Source organism: Hydra viridissima, unplaced genomic scaffold, assembly GCF_058129835.1.
Source record: "Hydra viridissima isolate aposymbiotic clone 2 unplaced genomic scaffold, HvirCarnegie_v1 scaffold_7, whole genome shotgun sequence".
In the NCBI taxonomy this organism is placed as follows: domain Eukaryota; kingdom Metazoa; phylum Cnidaria; class Hydrozoa; order Anthoathecata; family Hydridae; genus Hydra; species Hydra viridissima.
Genome location: NW_028324306.1, coordinates 7,558,613 through 7,581,318, shown reverse-complemented (window position 1 = coordinate 7,581,318; position 22,706 = coordinate 7,558,613). Strand labels below are relative to the sequence as shown.

Here is a 22,706-nt window from a genome sequence, read left to right as displayed (position 1 = left end):
GTGCAATGTATTGCAAACTTTTATGAAAGTTAAAGAGTTTGATTAAAAACAGTTCAGTCCCCTATGTACTTAGTAACTACTGTATTTATCAGGCTGCATAGTAAAAATGCAGATTAATACAAAGTTTGAGTAATTTATAAAAGCTTCAAAATGATAAAATCTAATTTAAACATACGAAATGTAAAATTTTCAGCTTTAACTTTTAAAATACAAACACTTCTGTTATCGATTTCAAACATTCCATTTAGTCTGAGAACAAATTGTTTCAAGATGTTATTCACCTGGCATCTTCCATTATTGCTATGGAATCATACAAAGCCAATGTACATGAATCAGATGTATTTGATCAAGCAGTTGTATCATCTGTTCTAAAGTAAATTTAAAAGTGATTTGTTGCATGAATAATTACATAAATGTAGTTAACTCTTGATTTTTTTTAAATGGCAAAAAAAAGATTTTGTTGTTTAGTTATTGCTTACAATATGAATATATTTTTCTATTATAAATACAATTAAGGTTAAGTAAATATATTTTTCTTATATTATTGTTATTTGTTGGAAAATTGTCACAATTTTTAGATTTAAAGAATCTTGTGAAGCTTTTGAGACTTGCATGGGTGAATTGGGTGATGTTGAACAATTTATGAAAAGTCTTGAGGTTGTTTTAACTTATGTCACCTTAGTTTTTGTGTTAATTTTTTATACTTTTGTGTATTAATTTTTCTTAATAAATTAATTTACATCAAGATTAATTGGTGGTTTCTATTCTTTTGTTGCTTGATTTTTTAAATTTAACAGATTTCTATGCCACCTCATGAGCCTATTACAATTGATTGGATGAAAGTGAGACTAGAAAAAATTGAAGCGCAGATGAAGAGCAAGCGTGCTAAAGACCCAATGATAAGGAATGCTATACAAATTGAGAGAGTAGGTTTTTTCAGATTTGATGTACTCAATTCTAAAGTTATGCATAATAAAAAAATACTTTAAATGATTTTCTTGTTTGGCTTTCATTAGGAGAACTTAAAAATGGAGCTGTCAGTTGTTAAAGCAAGCTTTACATCTCATCATGCTCTTGTTGGAGAAGTGAAGGCAATGTTAAAAACATTAGCAAAGGTTTTTTTTTTTTTTCTTTCATTAGCAGAATATATATCCATTAGTAATAGATGCTTATGTAAAATAGTTTTTCGTAATTTTTCTACTGAAATATCAAGTGAAAAATTATTTAACTCTTAAATTTTTTTCTGACCCCTAATATCATACTGATTCAAAAAGCATTGATGCTAAATATCATCTAATAGCTTCTTGCATGTTATGATGAGATAAGATCTTTTCCTCTGCCAATTAGAATTCTATATTTTAGAAGTTGACAACATATTGTGTGTAGATTGAAGTTATTTATTATTTTACAAATAGAAAATAAAATGCAAACATATTAAAAGTTATACTGATTTTAATTTTCAAAATATCCATCACTGTGGTTAAATATATGAAAATAATACAAAAGTATGAAGTGTTATTTACAGTAGATGTCCCTAAATTTAAGTTCAATATAATAACATTTGTTCAATTGGTGTCGATTATATTGAAATACAGTTGACAGCAAATTTGTACAAAAGATTTCTACACATCGACCTTTCCTGTTATTTCCTAAAGTATATTGGAATCTTGTTGGTTCACTAAATTTTCTTTACTGAGATTTCTTGAAGTTACAAAACTGAATGAGATGGTAGTAAGACATACCTTGAATAATGAGATGGTAATAAGACATACCTTGAATAATGAGATGGTAATAAGACCTTGAATAATGCACCTCCATCATCTTTTTACATTAACATCATGAGTGCCCTTTAAGAAATTATTACCTGAATTTTGCTAGGCTAAAGTAGTTGTCTATCTCTATTCTGAATAAATATTTTAATTTTTGATTCTACAGATGACTTCCTTGTATCTTCTCTTATGAATGGAATAACTTTACTTATTATACATTTATCAACAACCTTGATGTCTGAACATCATCAATCTTTTAAACTTTGCTAGTTGGTTGGTGGTTACGTCCAGATTATTGGATGATATATTACAGATACATTTTTTAATGGGTAATAATTCGTGTTAAAGCATCTATGGAATGCATATATACCATCTATCTTACATTTGTTAATGTAAGCTTTTTTGCACGATATTTTAAGCATCTACGCACACATTATTGTCAAGTTCAGAAATACTGAAGTAGATTGGTAAAGGAAAAGTTATTAACTGGTCATAACTTGCAAGAAGTTAATAGATGGTAAGAAGCTGATGATTTTCAGCATAAATATTTTTTGAATCAGCATGATATGTGTCGGAAAAAGCTTAATTTAAAAAGGTTGTTCTTTTTTTTTTTGTTGTTGTTGTTTTTTTCCGCAATTGGTGTGCCAGAGTTCATCCATGATTTTATCTTTCATATCCAAAATCAATAGATAATACTAGGTTTTATTTAGGATGAAGAAGCAGATGAATGTTTAAATGTCCGCAAATTTATTCAGTCACATAACAAGTTTTCAGATGATTCTTCCATAGTTCTCAAGAAGATTCTAAACTGTATGAAAATTTTCAATCTTTCAGTTGTTTATTGTAGTAGATAAATAGCTTTAACACCTTTTATTGCTAATCCAGAAAAAAATGTTTTAAAGGGATTTTGAAGCCTTTTTTTAACTAATAAAATTTGTACAACTTGCTTCTCAAAATAATACAACTTTATTTGTATGCATCTGAATAATTTACATTATACATAGTTTTTTCCAATCAATAATTTTAGTGAGTAGCACTAGTCGTGTTGATATGTCCGGAGAAGTTGCTCAGCAATATGAAGATGATTCACGAGTGACTGTACAAATGATAGAGGAGCTTATTATTAGTGTGAAGATGTAAGTTTGCTAATTCTTAACTTATTTCTTCATTAGTTTATCACTTTTTGATTTTCACAACTTTCTTTCTAGCTTCATGTATTTTTATTATCTTAAGAGATAAATGAAATGTAAAAAGAGCTCAAGATGAAACTTTTTTTATTTTAGGTTACATGATCAGTTATTATTGTTTGGAATGAGCAACTTAAAGTCGGAAGCTGATCAAGCACTGCGTCCGTTTTTTGTTTTTTTTATTAACATTTTAAATTTTTTTTCTTTAAAACAGAAATTAATTCTAGATAGTTATGCAATTTGGATTGCATACCAAAATAATGAAGTAGAAAGTTTGTTTACATGTTAAATTTTTACACTGGCAACTAAATTTGCATCTGTTTATTTAACAAATTTCAGCATTAAGCAAATCAACAAATGTCGAAGGAAATGAAATCACTGAAAATTTAGTAAGTGTTTCAGATGCATCATCATTAACTGATTCACACTTAGATAGTGGAGGAAGAGGCACTCCTGGACAATTGGTATCCAATCAAAACGGAGGAAATAAACCAATGTTACCTCTTGTTTCTAACACCAACCTTGGAATTAAAAATTTTAGTGGAACTGGTAATTATTTACTTTTAGGCTTCTCTATTAAATTCAGTAGAGAGAAAAAGAATGGGTGAAGCGGTATTTGTTTTACTTTTTGGAAAAAAAATACAAACATATTTCGCACTGAGGTCGTAAACTTCACCTTTTTCATTTTTTCATTTTTATTTTTTAGTTGCAACACCAAGAAAGGTTCAGGGTACTGTAACACTTGCTCGAGATCCTAAAACTGGGAAAGGTGAATGTTTCTTTACATATATTTGTACCACCAGACAATCGTTTACAACTGTATTAACCGCGAAAAACGAATAATTTGATTAATCGTTTTTTAATGAAACGAGGAAAATCATTTTAAAATTTGATATATGAAAGTTGGCATTCTGAGACATTATATTTTAATCGTTTTAATTGACAATTAAATTCAGTGTTGCTAACATTTTTTACATGTAAAATGCCAAAAGCCTGAATGTGAAATACCAAAATAATATTATCTTTCAAATTGTGGCTGTTTCAAAACGATTTGGTCACTTAGTGTTTATTTCAAAATTGGACCAACAAGTTAATCTTTGGAATGTTTTTCATCATCCTTATAAATCATGAGGAGTAAAAATTAATTTCAACTTTTTTTCCAAAATATTTTTTCAAAAATTTTAATTTTTCTGTGTCAAATTGCCAAAATGATGTCATAAAATCCTATTGGGTCAAAAAATTGCCAATTTTCCGAAATTTGGCATTTTTAAGGCCATATGGCAACGTTGATTTAATTGAGTAGAGCAGAAACATCTAAGTAATTGATTCTAAGGCATTTACAGAATTAATTTCATTTGTTTATCTCTAACATGCGCCAATATGTCTATCAATGTTAACATGGATTTTAAGATGGATTATTAAGCGTCTGGCAGCTGTACCTTGGTGTTTTAAAGGCATACATACTTGATATTAATTAGTTCAGTATCTAATGAGAATTTAGAAAATAGAAAAATGATGAACTATTAAAGGCACTCATGCATTGATTAAAAGTGAGGTGATCAAGAAGATTAACTGCCACAGAATTGAAAAAACTCACCTGTCATTGCTTGGAAAAGTGTTTGTTAGAACAAATCAAGTAAGGCTTCAAAAGGCCTAGGCTTACCGTGCCGCATGTCAGCGCAAAAACCATAGCTTACAGCGAAGGTTAAGAGAAGAATTGCATTTGCTCGTAAGCATGAGCATTGGTCACAAAAACAATGGCCTACCGATATGTGGTTGGACGAAAGCAATTTTTCACTGATAAATAGAGGCCGAATGCGAGTGCGTCGCCCCCATGATTCTGACTAATTCAATCCCAATTACACCCAACTGTCAAACGTAGCACGCGTGTAATGATTAGAAGTTGCTTTAGTGGCAAGTAGGTGGGAACGTTATAGATTCTTTCTAAAAATGAAACAATAAGTTCTGAACGCTATATAAAAGGTGTTCAGAACAAAAACTCCTGGACCCTTATTTCATCAATCAACTTTTTATGCAAGATGTTGCACGTTGCCATATATCGAAACTATATGTGGCATGGTTCTTGAGCAAAGGAATTAATGTTGGAATGGCTCAGCATGAGCAGATCCAAACCTGAAAGAAAACGTTTGGAAGGAAATGAAATCAAAGATTCGTTGAATGTGTTGCATTTCGGTTCCAGAATGTGTGATGATGATATGTGATGACGGAAATAAAAAGAGTTTCGATTCAGGACATGCCTCTGCAAAACTTTCAAAAACTCTCTGAAAGAATCGTCGAAATGAAATTGAAATGGTACATAACAATGATAGAAAGATATTGAAATGGTACATAACAATGATAGAAAGATATTGAAATGGTACATAACAATGATAGAAAGATTTTGAAATGGTACATAACAATGGGCAGATGACTAAGTATTTAACAAATGTTAAAAATAAAACATTTTTAGTTTTGTTGCCCCTTTAATCTGAATTTTTTGAAAGAAAAAAAAAAAAAAAGAAGAAAATTCAGATGTCCGCAAAATTTCTACGCTGTGTCAGTTACAATCTAAAAAGTGATAATTTCTCTTTGAAAAACAAGAAAAAAAATTTTCAACAGTCAAACATCATTGATACTTGTTTTATTTGAAATAAATTTTCAGTTAAGATCACAACACTTCAAAAAGCGGTTATAATGATTAAATTAAATGATAAATTTTAGGCGGGGATTTTCTTAAGGTACATACAACGGTTAGAATACGATTTTAGTATTCTAACCGTTGTATGTATGTATGTATCTATCTATATATGTATCTATCTATGTATCTATGTAGGTAGGTAGGTAGGTAGGTAGGTAGGTAGGTAGGTAGGTAGGTAGGTAGGTAGGTAGGTAGGTAGGTAGGTAGGTAGGTAGGTAGGTAGGTAGGTATGCATTTATGTACATAAAGCAACACTTATTTAAACCTCAAGAGTTCTCAAAAAATAGTTGATTTATTTATTTTTTGATCTTTCTTTTCAGCTCTGCAGGAAAAAAACTCATATGCGCTTAATGTTTGGAAGCGTGTAAAAGCAAAATTAGAAGGTCGGGATATTGACAATATGCACCGATTATCTGTTACTGAGCAGGTTGTTACTTTTTTTTTTTTTTTTTTTTTTTTTTTCAGTAAATTTGGTTTAAAGATTCCTTTAAAAATGAAGGCATTTTTATTGAGGTTCTTCATTTTCAAAAGAATTTATAAACCAGGTGGTCTTTACGTATCCATATTAAGTAATGATAATAAAATTGATTCAATATGGGTTTATTCTTTTTTTTTTTTTTTTTTTTTTTAAAGGTTACCCACGTGATTGATGAAGCTATAGATTTAGACAATTTGTGCCAGTTATACGAAGGTTGGACCCCCTGGGTATAGTAATACGATGAGCCGATGGGCGTTGTGTTCAAGAAACCTTCGGTGCTGAGGCAGTTCGTATCCTGGTGTCGCTTAGCGGTTGCGCCTCAACGCTCTCTTTTTTCCTGCGCCATTTCAAGTATGTTTAATGCTTACTTTTATGTAGAAACGAAGCCCAACCCGATGGAAGCATGCTGAATCTCAAATGGTGTTAACTAAAATAAGATGGCGAGAATTAATCAACAACCGAAAGGAGTTTAAAACCTCAAATTAAGCGATACCTATCTAAAGAAAGTTTTTCATAAAAATACTGGATGAAGTTCATTCTCATAAATATACGGATGAAGTTCACAAAAATATCTTTCAGCTGATGATTGAGACTGAATATTATGATCTTGGTTTTTTCGCATGTTTGATTGTAGCTCTAAACGACGATGATAAATGAAAATAATCATGATGAGTTTTTATCCTTTAATTCTCACTGTTATGCGATTAGTTGATTATTTTGTTAAATAAAAAATTGTCTCTTTACAACTAGTTATGCGCCTTCTTATGGATGAAAAAGTTGCGTCAGTTCCCTGTAAACTATTTCTTTGCTCATGGTTTATTATACTATCTGTAGAAAAAATGTTAAAAAGTTTATCACAGATATTTAAACTATAAATCTAATCTTAGGTATTAAAAAAAAATCAAAGTTTCCAAACTTCAGAACTTTGTTTTTTGATTTTTGAACTAACAGTGGATTCCAGCGTCTTATTACAGCGTCTCTCTTAATTCATACAGTATATTAAAAGATATTTGAACTAACAGTGGATTCCAGCGTCTTATTACAGCGTCTCTTTTAATTCATACAGATCTCTTTTAATTCATACAAATGCTGTCATTTAATTCATACAGTATATTAAAAGGTCTTTGTAATCGCTTGACAAATTTTTGCATGCTATCATTCAAATATTTTTCTTAGAAAAGCTGCTCTATTTAAAAAATGCTTTATAATGACAAACTTTTTGTCCAAAGTACCAATGATTTTGATATTTATATTGGAAAATATTGAAAAATTACTCAAGGTTCAAGTACATGGTACGTAAACCTACCAGTATAAATTCTTAAAATATATCTCAACTATCTTGAGAATACCAAACTCTCTGTCGATTTGGTCTTTGCCAGGCAAGAATGAGAGAAGGACAGACATTCTTCACCTTGTTTGAAGGAAGTTTTACAATCCTTAATTTAGTCGAATCTGCCATGGTCCGGCTTTACATCCTTTGAATTTAAGTGTCAAGAGTTTTTCCTAAGAAAACTTTTTGGTGGGTTCAAAGTACAGGACCTTCTAATTGCAAAATTGTAAAAATTGAAACAGCTATGGTCGTCCGAGAGAGAAATTTGATTTCAAAAAGTTTATACCATATGAAACAACCCAAATGATAGCACTCATTATTTTTTGCATTTTATCACATACAAAACTATCTTTTAAGACGAACTGCATTAATCACTCTTATTTATATCAGAAAGAAGTTTACTCTATTTTTTCCCGAAAAATATTTACTAACTTAATAAATTTGCTTATCTTTTTTAAAACTATAATTGCATACACTCATCAAGCACTTATCTTCTATGAAAAAGCATGTACCATTGTTGCAGGTTTTACCTTTTTTCGTTAAAATTGCAGTTTTTGGGAAAATGCATGTATTGTAATTGATCGTCCTCCAGCTAATTACCTTGCGGATTCACACCTACTCCGTCCAGAGAAGACCCTGTGAGCGTCGTCCCAGAGTTTGCCTCTCCTTCAGGAAGTAGACGAAGACTTGGTAGCATCCTGATGACCGTTTACAGGGGTTGATCAGTTTTATCTCCCCGTCAGGTAAGGAAAACGAAAGGAAAATGCAAGAGCAATATGATTGGCATTCATTTCTACAGAGTTTAAGGATATATTCCGGGAAAAAACGTGGTTTCAATCAGCTTAAGGATATATTCCAGGAAAAAACATGGTTTTCAATTAGCTTATTTTTTTCATTTGAGTGATATTTCGAAGAAATACCAATGCATTCAAAGCAGGTGGGGATCTCAGATTGAGGAATGTTACCATCTTGGTTTTTTCATATGGAATAAGCTTTTTGAAACCAAGTTTCAATTTTAACGATTTTGCAATTAGAAGGACCTGTAGTTTTAACCCACCAAAGTGCTTTTTGGGAAAGCTCTTGACACTCTTTGTGTTTCATCGGAATTAAAAATAAAGGCTTAAAATGTCACTAAGTTCAATATTTTTAAGGTCTCATAAAACGTTCTTACTGTTCGAGATTGAATTATGCTGAACTTTCCCTCTAACAAATTCTTACTTCAGTTTGGTTCTTGAAACATGTGCTTTCAAGGCGCGCATATCTTAAGCTTAAGCTTGCATAAACAGTTTGATAAGGCCAACCATACATAAGATTATACCAATCAGTATTCAAATACTGATGGATTACTATTAGAAGTTTAATCAGTTAATATGAAAAATCATTTGGTAATTGTTGGCCATCAATTTATTAATGACATGAGTTGCTTCCCGCTTTTTACAGATTTTTACAAACATAAGATCTTTAAGATTTTTACAAACATAAGATCTTTAAGGCAGTTGATTGCACGCTCTACACACATATTTATTCTAGAATTTTCCAGTCTCGATGTAAGAACTATGTTTCTTAAAGATCTTATGGTTAAAACCTTTTTACAGAGTTTTTTCTTTGCATAAAAGCTATGGCACAACATCTAATAATCATCTACACTGTGGATTTGTCGATTAAACAATGGTTAATCAACAAATCGATTGTCAATTAATGGCAAATTGACAAATCCACAGTGTAGATGATTATTAGATGTTGTGCCATAGCATAACATCTCTTCTCCCTGGTTTAAGGTAAAATGCAAAAAGAGTTAGTACTGCTTTGGAATTTAACCTTGCACTACTTAAGTTGTATACTTTCTGATACATCACTTTAGGAAATCTTCTAGTTTATTTAAAAAAGTGGTGAACTTGAGTTTAGTGAAAAAAAATGTCAATATCATCACGCAATCCTATTACTGGTTTTAATTTAAGGTTTGTTGAAAATTTAGGCTGGTCTCGTTTTCATAAAAACTTTCATTTATGAGCAGATCCAGGTTTTGTGTTTTTATTCAAGCTGATGTTTAGGGTTGGGGCTAATCGTTTCTTTCATTTCATGGTCTTTTGTTTGATAGGTTGGTTTAGAATCTTTTAATGTAAAGCACCAATTAACTGTGGTAATAAATATTATCGTATCTAACAACAATTTTTTTTAAGTTTATTTTACCTTTATTAATGGAAACCTTCCGTAGTTATAGAAAAAAAGCAACAAATAACTTTGCGCACAATGTTTCAAAAATATTCTCTGGATACTAAGGAAATGTAAGGGAAGGGGGGAAGGGGATTGTTTGGCCATTTACCCTCTATGTGGGCGCCAATAGCCTCAGATGTTGTTAGTGAACTATGTTTAACCATAAATAACTTATAAAGCATCAAATGTCGTCTGCGAATATCTTCAAACACTTTTAAACATTTTATAAAACTTTTTATTAAGCGATGAAATTAAGCGCTTAAATTAAGTGGCATATGAAACGGTAAACAAAACTGGTAACACATTGTTTGAGCAGTATACAAATAGTAATGATATTTAACAATATAAATACTAGTAAGATGATGAAAAATGAATAGAAAAAACCTCACAGTTAAAAGCCACTAAGTTTATGTTGACTAAAAGCACAAGCAGCTTTATACAATCCTGTTTTTTAATGAAGCGAAATATTGTCAATTCAAACAAAGACAACTGGTGGTGTGTGTTATGTAATTTGCTTTATCCAGAAATGATCTAACTATATTGATTGTATAAAATCAAATCACCAACCAAGTAATAATATAACACAGTGTTTGAAGCGTTGTGACGAAATAAAAAAGTATACTAATATAAAACCAAACAGAAATTGCGAAAGAGACGGAAACCGATGTAAAATAAACGCTTAGTTAACATGAGTAAAAGATTTCCCAATTTTATGTATTTTCAAAACAAAAAATTTATGTATATACTCAAATTATATATGTATTTGATAAAAAGGTTTGCGGCGTTTACTGCTTTCTACATCTCACATTGCTGTGTCTGCTGTATCAAAATATGTTATAAAATAGCGTATAGATAATAATTTACTTTCAAACAAACGAATTACCTTATCATTTGGACACTAGTGTTCAGATAACACTCTTTCGAGTCATTTTATGGAAGCAGAAATAAAACATAATCACACGTCCCTAGCTCTATAAATCAAGCCATACCCTTATGCACCTAATAAAATATGTCTACGCCCGAAACGCTGAAACAAAACAGTGAAATAGTTAAGATTGTGTGCTAATGATATCCACGCTATTGAGGATTATTAACATAACTGTAGAAAGCACATATAGGCTATTAGACCGGTGTTCGTTTGCAAATACTAGCATGTTATTTGGATACTCCTATGTTCAAATCACATTTAGTGTGTTTGTTAATTGGACACTGTCCAAATTAAAATCATGTATAGGTATCCAAATTACATGCAATTTTGTAAGTTACTAAACAAGACTATTATCAATTTAGCTAAAATTTCTTGCACATTATCGTTCACTATTAAAGCTAAGGGTTATTACTGAAAAAATCCATCTTGATATGCGATGCAATAAAAAACATGGTATGAGCAAAACGTTTAAACAAATAAATAGGAGTTTGAAACCTTTTAATAAACTTGAAATGCACAAAACATTTTGTATGAAGGTAGAGGTTCTTGCTTCGTGTTCTTCACCATGTTTTTGCTTTTCTTATAAATTTGTAAATCTAGGCTGTCAGTAAAAAGTTAGTAAAAAGTTAGTAAAAAGTTACTGTAACTTGAAAGACTCTGATATTCTTGATTTTTGGGCTGGAATATTTGTTTGGTAGGAAGTTTATACACCAAAAGTATAAAGTGGATTCAATCACCGGTAAATCAACGTTTACGCTTTGCTTTCAATCTCGATATGGATTTTCATTCAACTAAAAATTAATCATTTTTCAAACTTAAATGTATTTTTTTTTTTTTTTTTGGTGTGCAAGTTATCAAATTAAAGAGCTTCTGTTGAACTTTAGAAGAATTTTAGGCTTGTCAAGAAGCCATTATAGGTTCATTTCGGTAACCAGCAATGATATATAAATATGGGCAATTCCACGCAAGTGACGGTCGTAACATTTGACGCTTTTTTAGCCATTAAAAATTAACCAAGAATGGTATTTACATGAAAATTTCCAGAAATGTTAAATACTATTATATAATTTAGTATGCAAAAGTTAAATCATTCAAGTGTTCAACTTATTTGATAAATCAACTTAACGTAGCGTGACGGTCGTAACGCTTACTTTTTGACAAATCTAAACAAATAAACTTTGTCAATCTTTATGCAGCCATCTACTCAGTGAAAGAAAAAATCCTTTGCTGTGTTCTTTAACTACACATTGAACTTACTATATGGTGAGTTTCATAGATTTTGCTTGAAGTTTTCCGAGAATTTTATTAAGTTTTTTGCCGTGACGGTCGTAACTGTGACGGTCGTAACGAAAAAGCCAAAAATGAAAAACAACAAATAACGCAATGAATGACATAGTAAAAGCTGAATGATTATAAAAACCAATTAAATTATGTTAAAAAATATGAATTTTATAACATTATCAAGGTTATCCATGATGTTTCTTCAATACTGGGATCGTTTTATTTGGAGTAGGCAACAAACGCTTAATGCTATTTATGCTCCCTGTTTTTTTTTGTTTTATTAACTCTATTTAAATACAACTCAATATCTAGGAGTATGTACTTTCTTATGCCTCGCAAATGTTTTAAGGAGCCGGGAATCCAATATAGGAAAAAATATCTTAGAATAGTAAATTTTTTTACTAATATATAAGTTTTAAAATTGTTCCGCAACCCCATCACAAAATATAAGAGAATTTTGAAACCAAAAACTTTCTACTTTTTACTTGCCAGAAATGCATTTTGGTAATATTTGTAACGACTTTCACTCAGTGGCGGATCAAGGGGGGCTAGGGGGGGCTATAGCCCCGGGCCTCACAATTTTAGGGGCCCCGATTCAAAGTAAATAATTTTTTATTAACTCTGAAAATTAAATCTTTTATTAACTTAAAAGAGCCAAAGTTAAATTTACTAAACTGTCTGAAAACAAAAGCACAAAAATAAAATAACTGTCAACAAAAACGCTGCATTATATATTTTTTTCCGGTCTTTGACAACGAAGGAGCGCAACTACTTCTACAAAAAAAAACTTAGCTCGTTTATTGAAAAAGACTATTCGGATAAGAACAAAAGAAAGGTAATTAAAAAATTGAGCAACGGAGAAAACCAAGTTGATTCTTTAAGCGTATCCGACAAGTTTCGAGTGAATACATTTTTTGTCATTATTGACAAACCTGTGACACAATTAACTATAAGAAGTGATGGTTACAACCACGTAAATAAGTTATTTGGATTTCTATCGAAGCTGTTAACTATTAGTACCATGGAATTGCAAGTTAGCGCGAAAAAAATTGTAGACGTGTACTCAAATGATTTAGAAGATAGTTTCATATTTGAAATAGAACAATTTGTAACATTATTAAAGTTGCAGCCTACAGGGTTTTTTTTCGCATAAAAAAGATAAATCTGAGACTGAAAACACATTGATTCCTCTGCATGTTTTAAATGGATTGTTGAAACCGATATTATTGATGTATTTTCAAATGTTTATATAGCATATCGCTTGTTTCTAACTATTCCCATAACAAATTGCGAGGCTGAGAGATCATTCTCTACTCCTAAAAGAGTTAAGAACATGCACCGATCAACAATGGTCCATAGTCGTTTAAGTAATATAGCAAGATGAACTATTGAGTCAAAATTATTAGAAACTTTGGATTTCAGCGATGTGATTGCAGATTTTGCGGGGAAGAAAAGCAGAAAAAAATCACTCAACTTAGTTCAATAAAATAAATATAAAATTTGTACATAAATAAATATCCGTGATAGCGTTTTTAAGAAAGTCTTAGTTTTACACATTTTTGTCGTTGTTAGTGGAACGGGGCCTCCTACTTTTAAATAGCCCCGGGCCCCGAAAAGTCTTAATCCGCCACTGCTTTCACTTCTTCTATTTTATCAGTTATTAAGGCCCAGCTTAGATTAATATCGTCTGTGTTGATAAAATCTAACATACGTTTTGCACCCATTTGATGCTAAGAGAAAGTCTTTAGCGTTTAAGACGACCACTTCACGAGATTTTACGCTGTTCCAAACAAATCGCTTTAATGACCCTCCTACTCCATCAACTACTCCTTTATCGTGAGAGGTAGCAAAAAAGTTCCATTCTATACTTTGAAAATGATATATCACAGTGCAATGTTGTATGAATTTGGCCATCTACGTATTTTTGAATTGAGTGCATGGACCACCCAGTGAGCACAAGAACGTTTTGCAAACGTTTTTTAAAGGTCCCGTGAAACGTTTTTTAATGGTTTTTTGAACGTTCATATGAAACGGTGGCCGGACGTTTTCCTAAAAACGTTTTTTGAACGTTTTCTAAGGGTCTCACAAAAACGTTTTTTAATGGTTTTTTGAACGTTCATATTAAACGGTGACCGGACGTTTTCCTAAAAACGTTTTTTGAACGTTTTTTAAGGGTCTCACGAAAACGTTTTTTTGATGGGTTTTTATTGTGTAAATGAAACGTTTTAATCTTTTCAAGAATTATCCTAAATGGATTTATTTAAGTATAAGTTATTTCAGTAAATAACTGATGTTATGCAGAAAAAAAATCTTTTACAAACGAAAATTTAGGAGCAACAGCCTTGATCCCGATAATTTAATAAATTTCTTAAAGTTGAATTTTCTGTTTATTTATAATATAAGCATACAAAAAAAGCATACATTTATAAATAAGCCTACAAAAACGTAATAAAATAATTGTTACACTGTTCTGTCAAGAGCTCTCTTGACAGAACAGTGTAACAATTATATAACTTCTGTTATTATTTGATCAAACTATCTCTTTCACAAATCAACTTCTATGACTGTGGCGAGATGCAGAACGCATCGGAGTGTGGTGCCAGTTAACAGTTTCTTTACTATACTCGATTTTAAAAAGCTGTATTAAGACTCTACAATGATATCTTTCTTTGTAGGTAGTCATTTTTAAATACTTAAAATGAAATCTTAAAAAAAAATTACATGCAATATATATATATATATTTATATATATAAATATATATACACACACACACACATATATCACTTACAAATTTACCAAAAAGTTATAGCTCTGGGACAAACAGATTATTTGGGACATTTTTGTGTGCACATAAAATTTTTGTCTCTTTAAGTAAATTTTTTTGTAAAAAAAACAGTCGTGGTAAAGAACTTGTAAAATAATAAACTAATTGAGAAAAAAATTACAATTAAAACGTTTATTAACGTGTTTAAACATAAATCTTGCTCAAGCGACCATTAATTGTTTACTAAACATTTGCAAAACATTCTCGTGCCCACTGAGTAAAAACATTTTGTATCTATAAGTTAAATAACTTATGTTATCCAAAAAAAAAGTCCTTAACAAAAAGAAACTTAGGTGTAACACTAAGACTTTTAAAGTTTATTTATTTTGTATTCATTTATAATGTGAACATAAAAATACTAAATAAACTATTTGTTATTCTATTCGATCTGGAGCTCTTTTCAAATGGTCACCTATTAACTTATCAACCAAAACAGATTTTGTTGAATGTGACACTAATGTTTCTAAAATATAAAATAAATTTATGCATTTTAAAGCACATACAAAAGCGGTTTCATAAACACACACTTCCACAAGAAAAAAAATTTTATATCAATATTTAAAAATTACCAATAATAGCTTTATACAATAATGTTTTTCTAAATGATCTTTTGCCATGTCTCCCTGCTTTGTTAAATAGCGATTGAACACTTTTAGACATAGTTTCATCTAAAACTTTATTAACTGAGGCTGAAATCGAACTACCACCTATTTGTTTAAGTTGACGGACCTACAAAAGTTATAGAATATCATTATCAATATCACTACTATTTTTTTAATTGACAAAAAAAATTATAAAATTAACAATACCATTCAATTAGATTTATTTAGAAAAGCACCATATATTATATATATTATTATATACAAAAACCATACCAACAAATGAAACTTTTCTTTATCATTTAAAAATGTTTCTCTTTCATCAAACTCTCTTATATCATTTGATTTACAAATATAAAATAAGGTTTCTTCAGGCTCAGTTCTTCTTCCCAGCTTTTCCATTGAACATAAAGATTTTTGTATTTCAGATTTTAAACTTTCTAACTCCATAAATATTGCATATTGAAAACCTAATATAAATAAGTTAGAACTAATTTAATAAAAATTTTATATAAACTCAATAGAATCATAGTTTCAATACAAGGTTCAATAAATATTAACATACGCCTTTCATCCATTGCTTTAAAGCTAGCTGGTGGTTCATCATAAAAAAAAGTACCACCAATCCCTCTTGGAATGGTTTTTTGAACTGGTTCCAAAAACAAATCATGTTGACAAACAGAGGACAAACTAGATTGACTTTTATTGATTTGATATGATTTTGAATTCAAAGCGTTCTCTTCTTGATATTTCTGAGTAGATACTATCTTAGGATGTTTTCTAGGAGATTTACAAAATGATGTTGAAGAAAATAATGGCGATTCAGCAACCTTTTCAACTGTAATGTCAGGACTACTTTCTCTAACCCAAAGACGATTGCAATATGTTTCACTATTGCATTCTAAAATTGATATTAAAAAATGAATACACAAGACTGTGATAATAGCTGATCGTTATGAAACTTTATTATTACGTTTATAAAATTCTTGTCATTAAAGTTAATTGATGTAAGTTATGAGTCAAGTCATACGCTATTTTTGTAGTTGTCGTATTTACATTTTATGACTTGACTAATAACTTAGTCAAGTCATACGCTATTTTTGTACATAATTACGCCCTCAAGAATTTTTTGTTTCTGTATAAAAGTTGTAAAAGAATTGAATAAAAAACAGTAGAAGATAAAAGTAAACAAAGTTGTTGTATTTACAAAGACTGTATTATTTTAATAAGGTACTTGCAATAAAGTACCTAAATAAAGAAAACTGACAAAACTAATTTTAAAAAAACATTTTAAAGTTTAAAAGCATGTGTGTTAAATTTACAAAATACCTGCTTCTTGAAAATCAGAATTTGAAGACTCAGAGTCAAACTTCATGCAAATATCACACATCTCCTTTGTTCCCTTGTCAAGATTTATTTTTAACAATATATATTCTCCCCACCCTTTATCAGGTGAAACCCAATTACTAATATAGTAGTTTATTTGTTTTTTGTCTTTCGGAGGCCAATATACAATACTTTTGAGTTCATCTACCCAATGCACAGGTACAGTCATTTTCTTTTGTTTTTCATCTTCAATGATAGTCACTACAGAATAAAGTCTTTTTATTGGGCTAAAATCAAAAACAAAAAAATGAAAAAATGATCCATAGATTTTCTGATGTCAACATATAAGATTGTTTATTATTACAGTTAATATAAATAAACAGACTTTATATAATAAAATATAAAAAAAATTTATAAGCAACATTTATAATGAAGAATTTATTTTAAAACTGTTCTCTCATCAAACTTACCTTGTATTGGGTTGTGATCGCTTCCTTTGGGCTGTTCTTGCTTCTTTAATATTCATAATTGAGAGCAGCTCCTTAACTTTCGAAGTAAATTGTGAAAGATTCATATATATATATATATATCTGTGTGTGTGTGTGTGTGTGTGTGTGTGTGTGTGTGTGTGTGTGTGTGTGTGTGTGTGTGTGTGTGTGTGTGTGTGTGTGTGTGTGTGGGGGGGGGCCACCAAAGATATAAGAAAATACTTATATGGCTATAGTAAAGAGTAAAAAAAGTAAAAGCAATTATACTAATAATAATACTAATAATAATAATACTAATAAAAATAATAATAATGATAATACTAATAATAATAATACTAATAAAAATAATAATAATAATACTAATACTACTACTACTACTACTACTACTACTAATAATAATAATAATAATAATAATAATAATGATAATAATAATAATAATAATAATAATAATAATAATAATAATAATGATAATAATAATAATAATAATAACAATACTACTACTACTAATAATAATATATATGTATATATAAAATATATACATATATATATAAATTCCTTTAGTTAACTAACACAACTCTAGTGTATAGCATGTATTGAACATTAAAAGTAGATATAGATAATTACAAAGTTTAGCTTAGCATATGTTGTGCAACAGTTTACTAATAACAAAGCCATCTTTTATTGGTAAACAAACACATTTGTTAACCAAAGTATCTTTATGTTTAACTCTGACAACATGTCGAACATTACTTCTTAAGAAATATACATCTATATCCTTTGAGTTTAAAAAGTGTGTAAAATAATTATCCATACAATCTTTTCTATAATAGAAGCACGAGTATTGATCATTCCCTAAATTAACTTTTATGAAAACCACACCATGTTTGGTTAAGAAGCAACCATCTTTTAAGTTGGTATTAATTTTGGTTTTTTTTTGCTCAAACCTATTAAAAATATTGATTTCATCAAGCCTTTTACATATTTGTGATATAGGATTATGTTTAGATCGAACTAATCTTTTAATCTGCTGTAAGAAATTTTCAAACGGAAAAGCAGATAAACTGTCAAGCGGAGCATTGTAAAACGCAACATCATCACATATATGCAGAAGACTATGTATGTTATAAACACAAAATAGTTGACCAAATATTTCGGTTGAGTTTATAACAAAGTATTTAATCAACCGACGAGCATTCTCTAAATTTGATTTTTGAAACTCAGCATTACTATCACATAAAATCCGTATTGATATTGATTAACTTAAAAAATGTTTATATGTATGCAAATCAATGATGTCTTTTAACACTATCATGCCGTAATATAGTAAAAAAGAACGTAATTCTGTTGCTTTCCATCTATCTAAATCAGAGAGAGACCTAGGCTGTCTAGCAAAATCACTGGGCAATTTTCCATTTAGCTGCAATAAACTGTTTGAAATTTGGTCTAACATGTTTAAAGAAATTTTTCCATGATTAGTTCCTTTAATCCCACCCTTAAAAAAATATAGAATTCTCCGAGTAGCTCCTAAACAAACAAGGTGCATATAGTCCAAAGTAAACATGTTTATAAAATCAAGGGAATTTATTTCACTGAATATAGACTTTTCATGTTGGTAACATCTTCCATTGTGATCTCTGTTAGCATAAGTATAATCAAGAAATTCAATATTTGTACGCAAATCTACATTTACTTCTATATGAGAAAAAACAATTCGATTTAATATACATCTTCCAACAATAGTACATCGTTCACAAGAATGATAACCGGTATGATTAACTATACCTTTTAATAAGGAGCGAGCAGGGGCATCACAAATAAAAGCATAAATTTGAACCATGTAACTTTTGTCATTAACTACAAATGGAGAGATTGTTAGTATTTTTAATTCATCTGAAAAATCTTTTAAAAATAAATGTGGCGGAAGCCATATTGAATACTGGCAAAACATCGTAAATCAGCGATGAAGCTCTGCATTAGTTTTACAAGAAATTATAAACATTAAATAATAGGTCTGACCTGTTTAGATTTATTTATTAAAAATGGCACAATATAATCTTGTTAGTATAGTTAATGTTGCGCTTTTGTAGAAGAAGTTGATTATAATTACTTAATCTGGATGTTATTTTTATAATAGTAAACTTAAAGTAGTTGATGTTACTTTAAAGTTATAGTTATAAAAATAAGTTAATTACCTTGAAAAGAAGCTATTATTTATGATATGCTTTGAAAAAACTGGACATAGCCTGGATTAAGGAGGTATTTAGTAAATACTCTATTACCAGTATACAATAAATTAACTATTAACAACAGTATTCCCATACTATTATATATATTATATCATATATATACACACACACACACACACACACACACACACACACACACACACACACACACACACACACACACACACACACACACACACACACACAAATATATTTATATATATACACAGAACCCGGTTTTGGAGATATTTAAAAAAAAATTATTATATGTTAAAATATAAAATTTTAACATATAATAAATTTTTTTTCATAAAAATAGAATATATTAGAAAACGAAACTATTTGCATTATCTCCAAAACAATTTTACTCCCTTTTTAAATTTAACAAATATTTATATGCCTTTAAATAAAATTATTTTATTAAACTGCTGACGTAAGCCAATTTTATTTTTATGGAGAATATCTTTAGTATACTGTTTTCCATAACGAAATAGACAAATTGAGAGATATTTATTAACTATCTTTTTCAAAAGTTGAGAGGAGTGCATATCTTCAGTTAAAATCTCGTGATCTAAATCATGCTCATTTAGTTCCGGAAACAACTTTTCACATGCAAGCTCTTGATTAATTTTATAAACCATTAAGGGTTTCAAGTTTTTTCGTGAAGAAGTGGTTAACATTGTTGAATTCAGGCCTATAATAAAAACTCTGAAAATTTGCTCACATTTTTCAATAATTTTAATGACACTAATAGATGGTATATTTAATCCACCAAGATTTTTTAAATTTATAAAAGATAACCACGATGATTTGTAAAATACTGTGTAGTCATGATCACAAACAAAATTATCTGGTTTGTTAAGTGCTTCAGCACATATGCAACAAGTTATTTTCTTTTTAAGATTTCTAACAATGTAACCAGCTATATAACCAAGTATTGCTTCTTTGTATATTGATGTCGAAATCTCTTCTAGGCTATTTGATAAATTTTCAATTATATTTTTATCTTCATCTTTTAATTCTGTTTCTATGATTGGAGATCTGGTTTTACTCCATTTCAATGAAAATATTGAACCAGCTGAATTTTTTTCAAAAGTGAGACAATTTGCATGCTTTTTGATGCTCGCCTTTAATTGAATAATATTTGGATTATTATTAAAACCATTTTTTCCTCTAATACAAGCAAACAGCAATTCCAGGTGATCTTGAGACATTTTGTAGGTCAACACATATTTGAATGAATTTTCTGATCTTGATAGTAAATTATTAGACAAATCTCGGATGCTTGTTGCAGAGACAATGAAACCAACAACAAAGGTTTTTCTTCTATGATTAAGAATTTTAGTCCCATATTTATCAGTTAGGTTAGCGAGATATTTAACTGACTTTTCAATAACATTAAACCAATGGATTTTGTCATTAAGAAATAAGGGTTTTTTTAAATCTTTGCCAAATGGACTTCTTGAATTAAGTAAATCAAAAAGTTGATTAATTGGTCTTATAAAATCTAATGTTCCTTGAGCATCATGAAAAGAGGGATGGCCAGATAGCATTAGAATTTCAATAGCATCTGCTACAGAATTACTAAGTGTTTGGACAGCTATTTTTACATTCATTTTCTGTCTATGAAAATTAATATGGCTGTTGCCTAACTTATTGGCAAACTTTAATCCAATGTCCTCTTGCAAATTTTGCAGAACAGTGATGTGCTCCCACTTTACAAATCTTTTTTGACTATCAATAAATAAACCAAGATCACATAATGCTTTTCGTGCAAGTTTTAGCATATGGCAAGGATCAGGAATAAAATAAATAACTTTATCATAAGATTCAATTATAAAATAATTTTTCATATTTTCAACTTTATCAAATGAACAACCAAGACTTTTCATTGCACTAAAATTAGAAAAAACACCATCACAAGTTACGCTGTGAACATCTATACCATGTTGAATACACAAATTAATTGCTTTAGTTAGAAGACAAACCAAGTTTGTTGTTGAAATCTTTTCACATAGAACATAACCGATAGGACATTTCCAATGACCTCTAAGTCCAACAAGCATAAAGACAAGAGCCTCAGTAGCTATAATATTTGGATCAAAAGCAGATATATTGTTTCCATAATCTGAAAAGCCTTCATAGTTACCATTACTTGGATTATAAACAAGACCTGATTTAATATGCATAGAATCAAAGATTAATGCACAATCTTTATATGTATTATCTTTAATCCTTTTTGTTGTATGTAAGAAAAAACATCTTTAAAAACCCAGGTGAACAGTCGATAGATGAAGACCAATTTGATAAAGAACTTATACAAGGCAAAGCAAACAATGATCTGACAAAAGTATAGGCATGAGGTGAATAGAAATGAAGTGTCAAAGCAAATTTCTTCACTTCTTCTGAATATCTGTGACCTCTAGGATCATTGCATTTATTCACTAGTTCAGATTTAAATAAATCACAAACAAGACCAGAAAAACTATTATCAAGAAATTGAGCTGTATCAGCAGATATAAGCTTATCATTCTCAAGTTTTTTAATAATTTCAGCCATTGTATTGATTTTCAATTCTTTTCTTCTTAGTTTTTGCTTAAGAGTCTTAATTTTTCTTTTAAGCTTTACTTTAGATGGAGAGTCAACTTTATTATTTAGATTATCAATAGTAAAATCAACACTAGTTAAAATATGATTTTGAGAAGAAGATGGCAACGAAAGAGATATCTTTTTTTGATTGTATGTCTTGGTTACATTCCTGGAAACATGTTTTCTTTTGATTGGCATTTTACAATGCATTTTCGCCGGGAAATCAAATATAGATGGTACAACATTAGCCTTTAAACGAGGTTTAAATAGATGGTAATGTTGTACCATCTATATTTGATTTCCCGAGCACGTTTTGTTGCCACAACCCATTTTTGACAGAGCTCGCTATTTTTTAAAGGGAATTTAGGAAAAGATATCGCAACACCTTTAGTAAATCGGTTGACACAACCATAAGCAGAGCAAGATATAACCATTTCTTTAGTAAAAAAAAGTAAAATGAGATGTTTTTTAAAAATATTATGAAATCTTTTTTGCGTTTTTTGCCAGTATTCAATATGGCTTCCAATAAACAAATTTGCCTCACAACCGCGGCTCGAGTTAGATATCTTTGTAATATATATCATTGGTAACCAGTTATTAAATCATATTTTATTTCTAACTTAACACTCAGAAGAAATCCCGTTCATTTGGATGGATGAAAATACACAAATATTAAAGTGAAAAGTTTAAAACAAAAAGTCAGAAGTAAAAAAGTTTTCAAAGTTAAGATTTTTTAGTCAGTGATTAAACGTGAGAATATTAAACGTGA

General features: G+C 29.7%; 2 protein-coding genes across 4 annotated transcripts in view; one reads left to right on the top strand and one right to left on the bottom strand.

Annotated features, from left to right (window-relative positions):
- LOC145184921 (serine/threonine-protein kinase SMG1-like) overlaps positions 1-6,798 on the top strand; it is a 42,955-nt gene extending 36,157 nt beyond the window's left edge. Inside the window, exons 62-72 of the mRNA XM_090094174.1 lie at positions 249-373; positions 579-657; positions 798-926; positions 1,017-1,115; positions 2,480-2,579; positions 2,797-2,905; positions 3,053-3,117; positions 3,296-3,505; positions 3,663-3,725; positions 5,975-6,081; positions 6,288-6,798. Coding sequence (XP_089950300.1) covers positions 249-373; positions 579-657; positions 798-926; positions 1,017-1,115; positions 2,480-2,579; positions 2,797-2,905; positions 3,053-3,117; positions 3,296-3,505; positions 3,663-3,725; positions 5,975-6,081; positions 6,288-6,365 — 1,164 coding nt within the window. The 3' untranslated portion in view covers positions 6,366-6,798. The remainder of the gene's footprint in view (positions 1-248; positions 374-578; positions 658-797; positions 927-1,016; positions 1,116-2,479; positions 2,580-2,796; positions 2,906-3,052; positions 3,118-3,295; positions 3,506-3,662; positions 3,726-5,974; positions 6,082-6,287) is intronic.
- A 7,995-nt stretch (positions 6,799-14,793) lies between these two features.
- Positions 14,794-19,422, bottom strand: LOC149885944 (uncharacterized). 3 transcript variants are annotated; one of them, XM_090093922.1, is made up of 8 exons: positions 18,906-19,422; positions 18,714-18,815; positions 17,106-17,181; positions 16,639-16,922; positions 15,875-16,210; positions 15,586-15,779; positions 15,280-15,439; positions 14,794-15,173 (listed from the first exon to the last, which is right to left on the bottom strand). In XM_090093922.1, exons 1-8 carry the CDS (start codon positions 19,069-19,071, stop codon positions 15,085-15,087), a joined length of 1,407 nt encoding a protein of 468 aa, XP_089950048.1. In that variant the 5' UTR covers positions 19,072-19,422; the 3' UTR covers positions 14,794-15,084. The 3 variants fall into 3 exon arrangements, with proteins under 3 accessions (XP_089950048.1, XP_089950046.1, XP_089950047.1); XM_090093920.1 differs by lacking the exon at positions 18,714-18,815 and having other exon boundaries at positions 18,906-19,412; XM_090093921.1 differs by lacking the exons at positions 14,794-15,173; positions 18,714-18,815 and having other exon boundaries at positions 15,269-15,439; positions 18,906-18,924.
- Between the last annotated feature and the right edge of the window lie 3,284 nt (positions 19,423-22,706).

What these genes read in the sequence shown, in the direction of transcription:
- LOC149885944 (XM_090093922.1), bottom strand. Translation starts at nt 19,071, where the DNA reads ATGTTTTGCCAGTATTCAATATGGCTTCCGCCACATTTATTTTTAAAA. An exon ending in TAAAGCAATGGATGAAAGGC is followed by an intron (nt 15,780 to 15,874) that starts GTATGTTAATAT and finishes TATTTATATTAG; the next exon opens with GTTTTCAATATGCAATATTT. An exon ending in AAGAAAAGTTTCATTTGTTG is followed by an intron (nt 15,440 to 15,585) that starts GTATGGTTTTTG and finishes TAACTTTTGTAG; the next exon opens with GTCCGTCAACTTAAACAAAT.